General features: G+C 39.7%; 2 protein-coding genes across 4 annotated transcripts in view; both read left to right on the top strand.

Moving 5' to 3' along the window:
• Nucleotides 1-1522: 1522 nt before the first annotated feature.
• mogat2 (monoacylglycerol O-acyltransferase 2) lies at nt 1523-13957 on the top strand. Of its 2 annotated transcripts, XM_010870699.4 has the most exons (7): nt 1523-1829; nt 3125-3303; nt 9812-10016; nt 10277-10451; nt 10839-11038; nt 11663-11865; nt 13832-13957. In XM_010870699.4, exons 1-6 carry the CDS (start codon nt 1736-1738, stop codon nt 11815-11817), a joined length of 1008 nt encoding a protein of 335 aa, XP_010869001.1. In that variant the 5' UTR covers nt 1523-1735; the 3' UTR covers nt 11818-11865; nt 13832-13957. The 2 variants fall into 2 exon arrangements, with proteins under 2 accessions (XP_010869001.1, XP_028976549.1); XM_029120716.2 differs by having other exon boundaries at nt 1524-1829; nt 11663-13957.
• Nucleotides 13958-16160: 2203 nt separating this feature from the next.
• Nucleotides 16161-16366, top strand: part of dgat2 (diacylglycerol O-acyltransferase 2) — a 15091-nt gene continuing 14885 nt past the window's right edge. The window contains exon 1 of one of the 2 annotated variants that reach the window (XM_010870697.3): nt 16161-16238. The gene's annotated coding sequence lies outside the window, so the exon portion shown is untranslated. Of the gene's footprint in view, nt 16313-16366 lie in introns of both variants that reach the window. The other variant, XM_010870696.2, reaches the window with a different exon arrangement.

The following is a 16366-nucleotide window of genomic DNA, read 5'->3' as shown; positions in this document are numbered from 1 at the left end:
TGTAGGTCCCCTTTTTGCCACCAAAACAGCCCTGACCCGTCAAGGCATGGACTCCACTAGACCTCTGAAGGTGTTATGTGGTAACTAGCACCAAGACGATAGCAGCAGATCCTTAAAGTCCTGTAAGTTGTGAGGGTGGGCCTCCGTGGATCGGACTTGTTTGTCCAGCACATCCCACAGATGCTCGATTGGATTGAGGTTTAGGGAATTTGGAGGCCAAGTCAACACCTTGAACTCGTTGTTGTGTTCCTCAAACCATTTCTGAACAATTTTTGCTTTGTGGAAAGGTGCATTATCCTGCTGAAAGAGACCAATGCCATCAGGGAATACCATTGCCATGAAAGGGTGCACATGGTCTGCAACATTGCTTAGGTAGGTGGTACGTGTCAGAGTAACATACACATGAATGGCAGGACCCAGGTTTCCCACCATGTGATGTAAAAGGAAACATGATTTATCAAACCAGGCCACCTTCTTCCATTGCTCCGTGGTCCAGTTCTGATGCTCACGTGGCCATTGTAGGCGCTTTCGGCAGTGGACAGGGGTCAGCATGAGCACCCTGACTGGTCTGTGGCTATGGAGCCCCAAACGCAACAAACTGTGGGTTCTGACACTTTTCTATCAGTACAAGCATGACCTTTTTCAGTAGTTTGAGCTACAGTAGATCATCTGTTGGATCAGACCACACAGGCCAGCCTTCACCCCCAACGTGCATCATTGAGCCTTGGCCGCCGCCCATGACCCTGTTGCTGGTTCACCGCTTTTCCTTTCTTGGACCACTTTTGACAGGTACTGACCACTGTAAACCGGGAACACCCCACAAGGGCTGCAGTTTTGGAGATGCTCTGACCCAGTCGTCTAGCCATCACAATTTGGCCCTTGTCAAAGTCGCTCAGATCCTTATGTTTGCCCATTTTCCTTGCTTCTAACACATCATCTTTGAAGACAGAATGTTCACTTGCTCCCTAATATATGCCATCCACTGACAGGTGCCATGATAACGAGATAATCAGTGTTATTCACTTCAGTCAGTGTCAGTGGTCATAATGTTAATCCTGATCGGTGTATATATACAGTATATGTGCTTGATCCTGGTCTAACAGTACACATGGAAACATAAAGATTTTACAACTAAGAACGTTTTTTTGGGCAGTCCCCACAAGGAAAATGTTTCTGGCCAAGGGGTTAAGGTAGGTGTACATGTGTTGAAATATGGGTTACTTTTAGGTTTAGGTTAGGAACAAGAATTAAAGTTAAGCATTATGTTTAGGTTAATGTAGGTATTAAGGTTAAGTCATTCAGGTTAGGGTTAGGTTAAGAGAGAGGATTAGGGTTACAACCAGAACAATACATATTAGGCTGAATACTGACAGATTAAACTTCAATCTAAAAAGATCTAGAGTCCACTTACATACGGTTATTGATTGGCTTCATGCTGCAATTAATTGCATCTTAAGATACATTCAAAATACCAAATAAAATGTTTTATGGTTGTTTACTCTTCTTGACTAAGTGAGGGGTCCATTAAAACCGTCAAATACCAGCTAGGTCAAAGGCCTTGAACATAGAAATATGAGATTGGCGAGATTGGCGAGATAAGACGCTGTGACTATTGTGCAGAGAGAGGCAGACTTTGGACCCACTTCACTAACTCCTCTTCTGGGTGTCCTTGTCCCAGACCGTAGCCTCCCGCCTGCTTGCACTGCTTAGCTCTCGTCTCTCTCTAGTCCTCACCATGAAGATCCAGTTTGCCCCTGCTGACCTGCCCCTAAGAAGAAGACTGCAGACGGCCTCGGTGCTGCAGTGGGTCTTCTCCTTCATAGGCCTGGGTGAGTCTTTGTCACTGTTCTGCTCTGTCCCGCGCAGCCTATGTGTGTCTCGGAGTGCTATGCCACCACGACAGCCAGTCATACATCATCTTCTGTGCATTACAAGTGTTAAGTCTTTCATTTAGTTATGTTTACCTAACTGGTTGCTCTGTGTGGCGAAGCTGAAATGGAATTGTGTAAATAGCCATTTGCCACTCAGGCTAACTGCTAGCTTACTTCAATGTGCCCCTGGCATTTTGCCTGAAAGAGAGTAAGGAAAGTTCATTACTATATGCATACAGAATAAACTACCTAGAGTAACTGACCCTTACATAAAATGTGTTGGACAGTGGAGACCCTTTTGAGCTCTGCTTTTCATGATTTAATGCTAGTGTGTGTCACAAAAGGTCTAAGTCTTTCACGCCCAGAAATGAATTGGATACTGTGCATCAGTGGCACCCAGTGGACAAAAAGAGAACAGACTGCCTCGTATGGTCAAGTGGTCAGGAAAACCTCAAGGCTTCAGTTGTATTAAACCTCAGTTTACCTAGAGGTTTCTCTCTCTTTCTCTTTTCCTTTTTTTCTATACCTGCCCCACTCCAGCTCAGAGTTGCTGCTCTTCTGCAGTTTTTCTCATATCAACGACCAAGTCACTTGAAGGGGCCATAAGCACATTTTTACTGTACTACTACGCCTGAAATATACCCCATTTAAACTTCCTTGCTGGTCCATCTATCAGTTTGCAGCGACTTATAGTCTCCTCCTTCTTGCTTTATACACTCGCAGTACTATCTTCCAACCCTAAACCACCCTGGACTAGCGAATACTATTCTGGTCTTGTTTCACAATGGAAGGGGAGGAGTTCAGTCTTATAAAAGTTCAGGATTCAGAATCAGGATTCTATACAGTGTACCTTTGAAGATCACACTCAATTTCTGTGAAATATTTTTTTGATTTACTTGTACTAATCAAAACATAAGTAAAACATTTAGTGTGTTGGTTCGTAAAACCATGACAGTTCTGACAAGTTATGGTGTTTTTTTTAGTTACTAATCTTAGGCTTTGAGTTTGGGGTTAGAAATCTAGTTAGCGGTTTGTTGAAGGTTAGGAATGTTTGATCTCAGCTATCTAAATCATGCAAGTTTTGACTTCTGTGTTTCAGAGATTAGGCAATGGATCAAGGTTAGAGTTTAGGGTTAGGATTATGATTAGGGGTAATGGAAAATATTATTTTGAACTGGAATCAATTCTTTGTCCACAAAACCTCAATAGTAAAATGGTATGTCTGTCCATCTGTACTGGTTGTCTTCCCACAGCTCCATGCTGCATCGTGCTGTTCTTCACTTTGCTGTTCACACGGTTCTGGCTGATCAGTGTGCTGTACTCCTGCTGGTGGTTCATCGACTGGGAAACACCATCCAAGGGGGGTCGCAGGGTCCACTCCCTGTGTCGCCTACGTGTCTGGGAATACATGAGGGACTACTTCCCTGTAAAGGTGGGACCACCGCCAGCTGCTGATGACAAAACCAGAGCACAGCTGTGTAGAATTGCCCCCATTTAAATATTCATCTGAAAATACATATTTAATGTCAACTCAGTCAGTTTAATGTGAGCACATTGTTAATACATTCTTAATGTGGAAGCTCGTGGAGATCATAAAGGCCATCTCGGCCAGGGAGTATCTTTTAGCACGTTGTGCTCCCAGCAACCTCTTCTCCTTGTCTCAAATCCCTCCTGTGAGGTTTGGACTGGAGGCTGGCGCTCTGCAGTGGATCTGGGGTTGTCTCCTCAGCGCTTAAATCTTTACACCGATAACACCAATGATATGAATAAGCACTCTTATAACGCGGAGGAACACACGGTCACCACATCCTCCAGCAGGCCCTTCTGGACTTCTCATTAATCCGTCAGAATATATTTTGTGTTCAGTTTTAGGTGGGATGCCAGAAACCGTTTTTTTTCTTTAGTGTTTGGGATTGTCAAACGGTGCATGTATTTTGTCTAGAGTGAAGAATAGCCTCTTTCTTAAGCTCTTAATTGATGTCACCATCTAGTGGTAAAGTATGGAGGTGTATATAGGGTGTAAAAACACATACGACTGTATGTACGGTACAGTGTCTCGGAACTGGATCCCCAGCGGTCTCATGTTAAGAAGTTAGTCTCTCAATGTACTATTAAATTAAATTATTAAATTAATCCATGCTTTCGTTACTTCTAGACTAGATTACTGCAATGCTCTTCTCTCTGGTTATCCAGACAAATTAATAAATAAACTTCAACTATGCTGCACACGGCTGCTAGAATCCTAACTAGAACAAAAAAATTTAACACATTACTCCTGTCCTGGCGTCCTTACACTGGCTGCCTGTTAGGGTTAGGGCTGATTTTAAGGTTTTACTCTTAACCTATAAATCAATACATGGACTTGCCCCTACTTACCTTGCTGAAATGATCCAGCCATACATACCTACACGTAACCTACGATCGCAAGATGCAGGCCTTTTAATTGTACCTACAATTTCTAAACAAACAGTTGGCGGCAGGGCCTTTTCTCATAGAGCTCCACTACTGTGGAATGATCTGCCAATTAAGGTTAGAAATGCAAACTCAGTGCAAACTTTCAAGTGTCTACTAAAAACTAATCTCTACAGCACAGTTTATAATTAGGTGTAGCCTGGCCTGGGGGCGTGAAGGTGACCAGAAGGCTTGATACTGTCCACCCTTGCTGTCTTGCCAGGTGGGCTCTCATCGCCACTGGGATGCCCTCCCTCCAATGCCTTTCGAGGGAACAGTCACTGGCTTGTTGTTGACTTTCTGTTGTGCACTTGTGCAATTGGGCTATACACTGCTAGCAATACTCTGCCCTCATTCAGGGGGGTTGCGGTTGGTGGGTGTCCCTTTGGTTGATGCCTGGGAATGTGGGTGGATTGATTTCCTGCTTGTTGGGCCCTACCCCCAGGTAGGGCCACAGTGTCGCAGGACCCACCCGTCTCAGTTCCAAGGTGTTACACTGCTATATTATTGTGCTGGGGGATATGAGGAATGCACTACTAACTTTTTTTCAGTCTCCTCCAGTTTTACATTTTAGGAGGAGATGAGGTCCTGGTCCACACCTGCGGATTACCTGGTTAGGGGGGCCCGTTGCTGTCCCTGGCCTTGTCCACCTGGTCATACTTCTGACCTAGTCTAAAATCAAATAGACTCTGGATTTAGCCCAGAGAAATGTATTTATTATTCCAATTGGACTCTTAATATCTCACCCGGCACCGCCAGAAGAGGACTGGTCACCCCTCTGAGCCTGGGTCCTCTCTAGGTTTCTTCCTAAAATTCGACCTTCTTAGGGAGTTTTTCCTAGCCACTGAAATTCAACACTACTGTTGTTTGCTCCTTGGGGTTTAAGGCCGGGTGTCTCTGTAAAGCACTTTGTGACAACTGCTGTTTGATTGATTGATTATTAACAGATATTTTCTACATTATCATTAGATTGTGCTGTAAGAAATCCTGTTCAGGGCTACAAATCCTTGATTCTAGTCTATGGAGCCCAAATGTATATGAGCCTACAATGTCCATCTGTTGAGATGAGTCCACACTCATGCCCTTGGCAAGAATTACACTTTGGTCTGTACTGATAAGCATGTGAACACCAACAACAACATTGCAGGATATTTTCCTCTTAGTGGTTATGCAGAGCTAAGTCTGAAGATCTCAGTAGGGTGACATTTATTCTCATACTATCTTTGTATTCTCATACTATTCATATACAGTTCACTTGGTTCTTGTCCTGATGATGTAGAATGACCCTTTTATTGAAAATCTTCTATTCATCATTGTGATCAATTCCATTTTCAGTTTACATAGGAATCCACCTCAGATAAATGTACCGTTTTCATTATTCAGAGATGCGTTGGTACCTCGGAAGACAGCAGGACACTGTAATTCTGTACAGTAGGACATACTGTACCAATGTAAATCTTTATTTTGAACAGAATGACCGTTGATCAAATTGCACTATCAATACAAATGGCATTGTCAATATCCCTGTAATCACTTCTATTATTTATGGTGCTCTTCTACCTCATCTATTACATGAAGTTGCCCTGATGATTAAGACATTTTAGGAATAAAATGTGATAGTACAGAAGCTTGCTATGCATTATACAATATTTTTTGTTATCAGTCAGTCTATGTCAGTCTATGTTCTTTGATAACATACATATTTGTTGCACTTAGCACAGCATGTGCTTTGCTGATGCTCATTAGGAAAAACAAGGTTTTGCGTCCTGAGGTTGTGATTTGTGTTCATATCGTGTCTTGGCAGTTTGTAGCTTGTCTCTGTTTCTCTATAATGTCCGAGCGGAAACAATAGTATTTAACAACTACCACTTTCTTAAAGTAGTAGAATTAATTTAATTAATGTTTTTCCAATACAGTAAATAAATAAATAAAAGATTAAAGGAAACGTGGACCTAATTGTATTTCACACCCGTCCCTTGTGGAGTTCAGTTCATTTATTAAATGCACCAAATAACACAGTGTCATTTTGCACAATGAAATTCTTGTGACATGGCACACAACATCTACGTAGTAAGAATTAAGAAATATATAAGCAAAAATATACATATAAAGCATATATATACATATAAGCAAAGGTATAGCAATAATATACATAGCAATGTAAATTTGCTGCAATTTTAAAAAGAGTAGGATGGGGAATATGAACAATATGGGTAGAAGTATTGAATATTGTAGACATAGCAAAGGTCATAATGACAGTTACACAAATCCTTGTGTAACTCCAAACATTTTTGTATACTAACTTCATAACCCAAAATATCCCACTTTTTGTCAATTCTGGCACTGAAATAAATAATTCTGACTTATTTTGACGCCACAGGGTGTTTTGTTTTTGTGGTGTTCCCGTAGTTGACATCACCTCTTCCGTTTGAGAGGAATGTGTTCCCAGAGTACAGGCCCTGTCTGACAACTGCTCATTAACTAAATGTGACAGTGCTGGACTGTGATTGTGTAAAGCGTTCTATTTTTATTGAGTTGTGTATAGAGACAGCTGTATCAATTTGTTTCACATTAAATTGAAATGTCTTGTAAATGCCACATCCACACATGGGGAATTTACACTTAACAAGCATCATCGGCATTTCGTCATAATGTACTTTCTTTCATTTCTCAACTCTAGATACAGTACACTGAACACAAACAGATACCAAGTACCCAACAAAGAGGACTTCTTAAAAACAAACACATTTTAATGTAATTGCCCAAGTATTCTCCTCTGGCAAGCATCTGACTTAATGCATTATTAAGGGTGGTATAAAGAGTCAATGTTAGTCTGAACAGAGCAGTGTGCTTCAGAGGGTGTCATCGGTTTCCCTGAGGTCTGGTTCTTCACCACCGTCCCTAATAACAGCGTCACTGCCCCCGACTGATATCCAACCACCTGATCTGAGAGCAAATTCTGCAGAAATACATTCTTACTAAGTATTGACTCCACATTAAATGAGTGCATACGTTTCTCATTTCAACCAAGCAGTAAGCCAAAACCCACCATGCTAAGTTCAAATCCTGTACATGGTAGATTTGAATATAGGTTACTGTACATCTAGCCTGTGGGAATATAAGTTGAAAATGGCTTCACTGTAATAATGGCCATGAGAAGACGACTGTTTTGTTTGTAAACATGGAGGAACAGGAGCCAATGATTAACCAAGCAAAAGACGGGCTGCTGCAAAAGGGGACTTAAATAAGGGCTGGCCACTAAACTACTGGTCAGTACTCTCTCACTATGGCAACCCATGACGAGAGCTCCATTCATACAGACATCTGTGTTGACCAATGGGCCACATCGTCAGTCACCAATATGCATACAAGCGTCTTAGAGCTTTACTCTGCCATCTGTTCATGGAAACAGCTGAACCTCATGATCAGACAGAGACTACAACAAATGAGAGGACACATGCGTTGTTTACAATCACAAAACCCTGAATGAAAAGTGGTGGTTTGTCCTTGAATGAATCATCTCAATTAGTTTAAAGCTACTTTGTGCCTAGTGCTTAAATACTGCCCATATTGGTTGCAAGTGATAGGCTTAGCCCTGGCTAGTGGGTGGGTCATTTTCATTGACCATTGATCTCAAATGCTGAGGTCGATACAAACGGTGTTTGTTAGCAGCTTTGTTTTGACATGACTGAGCAATACTGAGCATGAGCATAACATGCACGCTACCCTGGATGTAGCTACCCGGCTGAAGAAACCTGGATAGGCTGGTGACTAATGCTGGTTTTGCATGTGACCAGCATTTGTTGACATTTCTGGTGACCAGTGAATGCTGGTAGTGACTAGTTTATGATGGGATGCTGATGAAGTGTGTGGTCATGCTGATTTGCTGGGCCCAGTGTTTCTGAACTTGTCTGATTGAATTTTTCCAGTTCAATAGGATTCAGTGTTTGAACTAAGCGTTTTACTTTTATATTGATTTACTAATCCAATCTCACCAAAAACTGGAAAGAACCCAAATGCATTTACTAAGATTAATGTTTCAATTGTATGGAATTAACAACTACTTTGTGTTCCAAAATTAATATTATTGTGGAAGTATATACCCTATAATCATATTTTTTAAGAAAAACTACAAGATTACTAAGATAGTAATAACATACAGCAGTAGTGACACAGGTAATACTATATAACTACTGGGTAATATGGTTGTTGCAAAATCACTTACTAAAGAATTGTAACAAAGAATGCATAATTACACATCGACATCGACTTGATGAATGTTACTCGACATGTGTCACTGAAGGAATTATGTTATTGCATAAAGAAACAGTCTGAGTCATGACTGAGTGTATTGCATCACTTTGGCATAAGCTCAAAGGGCCCTTTTAGTCATGACCCTGTTTGGGGTGCATGTGTGCAGCTGCCAGAAATAGTTGGTCTCTTATGCTTCTGACCCTTTTTTGGAGCTTAGTTCCACTCAGTAAATGTTTCCTTTTCTCATTTAACTTCTCTAGATATTGACATACAGCCTCAATATCTCTATCATTTATCACAAACGTGCAGATATGATTGGGTATTAATTTATAGTGCAGAATTACTCAAACTCAGTAAAGTAACCTAATTTCTTTGAGACGACATCAAGAAACAATTCCAATTGAATGCCATTGATTGTGGAATCCATATTAGATTTTATATTGCTGATTAATTCTAACCAATTCTAACCAAACATTCTACTTAAATAACATTAAATAATGATAATAAAATAACATAAATAATATTAATATGTGCTTTCTAACATTAAAAACATAATAAATGTCAGATTTCCAGTCATTTCAATTGGTTTTATACTCTTAGGTCTTCAATTTTTTTTTATTTGAAGTGTATTAGATTCATTAGATTATTAAGGATACATTAATGTTGATGTGCATTAACAATGCACAACTGTTCAAGAACTGTTTGTAAAAAACATTATTGAATTACTCATGGTCTTTTGGCAACTACCTCTTGTATATTTCATGTGGGCTGGGAACTAAACTTTTGCAAGGGTGCAGTTTAAAACTGCACATATTTCTTAGTAAATTTATCTGAACATAACTTGCTTAAAATAAGATGTCAACTAACTTCACCCTGGTGTGTTGTTTCTTTTCATATGTGGCTTTTGTTATTCTGTGACTTATGGTTCATTCAGTTAAGTTCTGTTGTTTTCTGGTTAATATATAATGTAATATCTATTTTCGTAATTGTAAAAGTATATACAGTGACTTGCAAAGTTAATCAGACCCCTGACGAATTGACTCATATCACTGATTTGCAAACTGTACTTTTGATGCTAAAAATCTATTACTGCGAGGTGACATAGTTATCATTTTGGGAAAAAACTCGTAATAACAAACTGAAAAACATTGCTTGCATAAGGACTGAACCCCTGTGCTGTACACATAATTAGCATTAAAATGGAATTCCTAAGCAGTGAATGTGCTTTCTTGCAGCTGGTGAAGACAGCAGACTTGGACCCTAGGCAGAACTACATCCTAGGTTTTCACCCCCATGGGGTCATGGTGGCTGGAGCCTTCACCAACTTCTGCACATATGCCACCGGGTTCAGGAAAATGTTCCCTGGCCTGAACAGCTTCCTACTGATGCTGCCCCTCTGGTTCAGGGTCCCCTTCTTCAGAGACTACATCATGATGGCAGGTTAGTGGCGCTGGGGATAGAGGTCAAGGTCAAGTCTTGACAAACCCTTGTGACGGCCGTCGTTGTAAAGGCAAGAGGCCAAAATAAAACATCAGTTCAATCGACTGATCGGTACGTTTACTGATTATGGATTGACTATGGACAACCAGCATGATAGAAAACAAAAATGTTTGAGGTACGATTATAGTTTGACCGTGAAGAATGGTTACAAACCACTGTTACAAACACTTTTCATGAGTGTTTATTGTGTACATATATAGGCCTGATTCCCTCGGACAAGGAGAGTGCCAGATTTCTGTTACGTCGAAAAGGCGGTGGGAATGCTGTTGTCATAGCAGTGGGAGGAGCCCCCGAGGCCTTGGATGCACGTCCTGGCGCTTATACCATTATCTTAGCCAATAAGAAGGGCTTTGTCAAACTGGCAATGGAACATGGGTAAGACCAGGACCTGGTGTCGTTGAGGACCTGTTACTGTCAGAGTCTGATAAAACTTAATATACTGCTAATTGAACTGTGTAAATTGGTTGATAATAGTTTTATATTAGTTTTATATGCATATTATGTAATGTGAAGTATGTACTGTGATTCCTCAAATAGTGGTTATACAGCAAGTTCATTCACATTAGCGTCAAGGAATAATCCACCAAAAACCACTCATTCCTGATTTACATTCGGTTTATCTTCACAAATCTGAAGACAAAACTCCTTTTTCCAACTAACTTGACCTCAACCCTGTCCTCTCCACCCCTATTCATTTCCACATTCCACCTCTCTGTTTGACTGGTCTCCTTGTTTCCTCTCCTCTACCCATTACCTCCCTAGTGCACATCTGGTTCCAGTCTTCTCCTTCGGGGAGAACGAGCTGTTCGACCAGGTGGAGAACCCTCGAGGCACCTGGCTCCGCTGGATTCAGGAAAAGCTGCAGTGCATAATGGGTATCTCTCTGCCTCTCTTCCATGCACGAGGTGTCTTCCAGTACAGCTTTGGTATCATGCCCTACAGGAAACCCATCAACACCGTGGGTGAGTCACTGTCTCCTCGTTTATGTCACTGAATTATTGCCTAGGACATTGGTCCTGTCTCATAGTGAAGTAGAACAGAAAACTCAATGTTGCAAAAATGAGTTCTTGCCAGTTGGCATACAGTTAAAGCTAGCAGGCTATCAGTAGATGTACTCATTACCAGCCAAATATTTCTATCCTATTTCTCAAGCTTAGTCATATGATGCCAAATGATTGTTGTTTTTGGCCGAGGTTTAATATCAGTTAACTAACTGACAGAGATGAGACTAAGAGCAGTAGCTTGAGAGGGATGAAGAGGGACAGACTAGCCCTTGGAAATATTTGAGTTACTCTGTCATTTCATTGTCTGTCTGTGTACATCTGATGGCAACTGTCTGTGTACATCTGATGGCAAGGCCCAACACTGGCCTATTTACAGTATCATACACAACGTTAGTTTGTATGTATACAGTGTCATATGTTAGTTGGTATACATACATGATCATATGGTGGTAATGCCCAATGTCAACATATCATCTTAAAAACCTGGAGCAAAAATAACATACACGAATGTGCAATATGGATTACTACAGTAATCTACTTTTAATGGACCGTCATCATAAACACTCTTTCACCTCTAAACAGTGGGACGGCCAATCAGAGTGGAGAAAAATGAAAAGCCCACAGAAGAGGAGCTGGACGAGCTCCATCAGCTCTACCTGGATGAACTCAGCCAGCTGTTTGAGGAGAACAAGGGGAAGTACGGAGTGCCAGAACATGAACATCTCAGCTTTGTCTGAGGAGGACTCACAAGTAAAATAAAAGGAGGGAGAGAGAAAGGGGGAGAGGTGGGTAGAGGTGCTTGTCCATGTTCTCTCACTTTACTTTTTCAACCAGAGAAACCTTTACTTCCCTAATCATGAGAAGAATCCAGCCCAAACTAGAGGAGATAAGAAACAGAACTTATTAAAAACGGGACATTGTTATACAATGTTCATCGTGTTATATTTTATATATATATGTACACTTTTTTATTGCTCCATTTGGCCAATTCTTTACAATTGTAGCCACCATCATAGTCCAGGATTCAGGCAATATTGGAAACTATAATTATCCCAGAGCCACATTTCCTTACTCTTGACATCAAATAAGCTGAATTTGTAAGGAAATGTCATGTTCTATCGATGCACTATATCCTCAATGAATCCTCTAGATCTTGGGTCATCAACTAGGTTTGTTGTAAATTATTTAATAATTATTGTTTGCGGAGATGTAGGCCTATTTGTTAGTGTGTTAAATGGTGAGGAAGAAAGGCCTACCCAACATGCGTTATTCACATTCAAATGAACTCAATAAGCTTACTAATTTTGGTATCAAAGTTAATGAGGAAAATAGAGGTTTGGTGGTGTAAACTCCTTTGGACGTTACAAGTTTTGATTAAGATATACTTTTTATATATCATCCCCTCAAAATAAAAGTATTTGTTTTACCAAAATACTTTGGGGGGAGGTGGGGCAGAGGCCACACCCAGCTCTAGACATACAGTATATCAAAAAATATATGTATCAAATACACACTGAAAAACTGTGAAGAATTATGTCTGGTTTACCATCACAACTTTTCCATTTTCTGCAGCATTAAGTTTATTTTTTATTATAAAACCATTTCATGTATTTCAGTAAAGCTTAAATCAGGTTTTATTCACTCTTCATGCTTTGTCCACAGCTGCCCATTCAGTTCCATTTTATATAAAAAAAAGTGACAGCTAGTATTTGGACCTGGCCCTCCAGTGATAGGAACTCAGGGAACTTTTGAAATGCTTTTTTCATGTGTGCAATGGCAAGGGTAACATACTGAATTTCCAAACCGACACCAGACTGGCAGACGGTCACATTATGTTGAGTGTGGATAGTGTCCAGACACTTTCAAACAAAGTGCAAGCAGAGGACAGAAAAAAAATCAAAGGGAGGGACTAGAACTAGGGATGCATGGAAAATGATTGGCCGATATATAACACTGTCGGCAGATGTTGGTACCGGTACTGATCTTTTGTCATTTCTGTTGCTTTTGGTTTTGTTGTCAAAATGTTGCTTTTGATTATGCTTTTAATTTCAACTAATACAGATTCAATCATCACCTATATATTTTGTATGATGAAAAACTATCACAAAAATAAGCACAATGAATAGAAAAAGTCTACATTACATGATAATAAAATAAATACATATTATCTTTCTGTCATTCTGTATTATATGATGCCTGGATATAAATGTGGGAAATTAGACATCATCAACAAAACTGCCAAAGATAACAAATAATAACAATACAATACATAATGAAGACTTCTTTCTCAGATTTTAAAGTCACGGGCTGCTAGGAATGTCTCTTCGGGATATGCATTTTCAAGTGAGCTTCTGGCTCTTCGTTCCAGCATCAGCTGGCGGTGGTATATAAATTAGTACTTCTTTGGTAGGTAATTTTTTTGTAGATAATTTGGTCTGCAGCTTAAAAAAAGTAGACTCTTGGGGTTCCAAAATGGTTCTACCTGGAAACAAAAAGGGTTTGCCTATAGGCACAATAAAATAATTTCAAACACCTTTGGGCTAAGAGTGTAGCCCCAGATTATTAAATCTTAACTGTGTAAACTAGAAAAAAAACTTGTGAAGATACGTGTTCGTATTTCATATCAAAGTTCGCTCTGTGGAAGGTGCTATTTTATCAGATGTTATATGATCAGGGTGGTAACTACCATCTCTCTGGTCAGGGTGATTACAGGGTCATGATAAATGCACTAATATCCATCCAATTTCTCAGTCTGACAGGCAAAGTACAAATGGAATGAAGACTTCTTGGTATTACTGTCAACCAGATATATCAGGGCATATCTTATAAACACCAAAAATGTTTATAATTTATCAATAAAGAACAACATTTGATTCATTTTGCTCCTCCCAATTCTTCAGTCATGAACAATGGGTTGTGTTTATTTGTGATTTCTTACTAACTGGGATCAATTGTCAGAAATGAACAGGAATATCACTGATATAGGAATCTAAACAAACAAAATAGAACATGTGGGAGGGGTCAACATATGATAATATTCTGTAGGTAGGATTGTGACGAACTGAAAAATGGAATTTAGGTATTATATAAAAAAGCCTGATGCATCAGAACAAATCTTAGTACATATGTCAGATGTCTGCAGTAACTAACGGTGTCGAAAAGGCTTATATAACACTTACATTCAATAGTCTGGACCCATGCCTGGATTGTAATGAGTGGCAAATTATTCCATTATTTTTTTTTAAATAAGATCAAGGGTCAATGACAGTACAGTAGATTAGATATCAGCCAAATGCACTTTTTGTTCTGATCCTATTTGATTTTTGTTTGTCTAGACAGTGGTCATTACACCATCTTTAGTGCTATTGCATGATCAGCTCTTTGGACCTTCATGAATCATGGGCATGATCATTTTCCATTACTTCACATATTTACTTGCAAAATCAAACAACATCATTTTAGATTTTAGCAAAAGGATTGTTGACATTTATATATAAAAGCATTGTTAAAAGGTAATTATAGTGTAGGTCATATTTATAGGACTGTTACTTTAATGGCCAGTTTTGCAGACAGAGGTTAAGCCTAGTCTTGGACAAAAAAATTAAGGTCAATGGACATCCTTATATCTCTAGTTGAGAAAGCAAATATTAGTTGTAGAATACATAGTTTATCTCACATGGTAGGGTTACTACATTTATAAATCAAAAAGTATGTTCTTTCAATATTCATATTAATATTGCAGATTTTTTATATTTACAGTATGTTTCATTACTGAATTCAAAGTACTACTCATATTAAAAAGCAAGCATTAAAGCTTCAGATGTCTCCAGTTGTTGCTCTGTTCTACCAACAGATGAAAATTTAGTTTGGAAAGGTGACACTGGTTTCATGTTGGGAAATCCTTACACAAAAAGTACAAAATGAAATATGTTGTCAGAGTATTCAACCTCTGTGCTGTGGATGCTCCCAGTTTACACAGACAAAATTAATTGGCTTAACAAGGACACAATTACTTGTGAAGTTGGTAAAAAGTGAATTACATGGCAAACTTACATTTTTCAGGAGAATAAAGCATCTTGCAGTATTTCCCTGTATTTTGATCTTTCCTTTTCTTCCTTCGATTTTAACAAGATGCCTAGTCCCAGCTGATGAGATGCATACCCACAGCATGATGCTGCCACTACCATACTTTACTGTGAAGATGGTGTGTTGAGGCATAGCAGTGTTAGATTTATGCAGTGTTAGATATCACTTTGTGTTTTGTCCAAAAGCTCTCATTCATATGGCACATTTTGAGTTAGGGCTTCTGTCTTGCCACTCTCCAATGAAAATGTCGGAAAATTACAATCCTAAACTCAACCCCATCAAGAATCTGTGTCTCTATTTCAAAATTGCAGTCCACACGTGGTGGACTGCAATTGACATCCAATTGACCTCTTGTACGTGTAAAAATGATTAAAGAAAAAATGATTAAATCTAACTGCGCAAAAGCTTGATAAGTCCCTTGATTTGTTGGTCAATATGTTGATTTGGATGATTAGCTTCCCGTAGATAAGTACCTGTTGATGATTCGTTTTTCAGTCAGAGTTCAAGGGCTCTAGGCCCAGTCCACTGTTTTCAACATTGTCACATCCTTTCAGTGAAAATATGAAAACATGAGCAGTAAAAGGCTGTGTCTTACTAACATACATCACTTCAAGTCTTCTCTGTTCCATTGGCCCACTGAGCAAATAAGATGCTAACTGTTAGGCCTACTGAAGACAGACCCACATTACATCTAGGGTTAGCCTATGTGTGAATTCTTAGGTTCCAAACAAATATACTATAGTGATTCGAGACAATGGCCTTGTGATCCTCTGGGCAAATGTTTGAAAGTCAGTTATTCTATATTTACTACATGTACACTGCTTTGTATAGCTCTACTTTCAAAATATTTCACACAGCGGGGCTACAGGGCCCGCCTGTCAAAGAGGATGGACACGGTCAAACACGAACGTTGATCGCTGCTGACATCACGTGTCTGTCCAGTGGACTACCTGATAAATACGGTAGTTGTCAGTGGCCGCGCTCCCAGACTACTGCAGGCTGTCCCGAGAAAAGCAACCTTTGTCAACCAAATCGCATCATCTTCGGTTTATTTGTAGCGTGAGAGCATTGGGTGAGAGCATTCGGTTTTCAGAAATAACATCTACCCCCTCCCGCGTCGACCTTGACATGGCTCCTCCCATACCGGTTTGAATGACCCATTGGTGTTTCAATTTAGCGCAGTTAACTGCAATCATGACA

This window comes from Esox lucius, chromosome 7 (genome assembly GCF_011004845.1).
Source record: "Esox lucius isolate fEsoLuc1 chromosome 7, fEsoLuc1.pri, whole genome shotgun sequence".
In the NCBI taxonomy this organism is placed as follows: Eukaryota; Metazoa; Chordata; class Actinopteri; order Esociformes; family Esocidae; genus Esox; species Esox lucius.
This window is presented reverse-complemented; position numbering and strand designations above follow the sequence as displayed.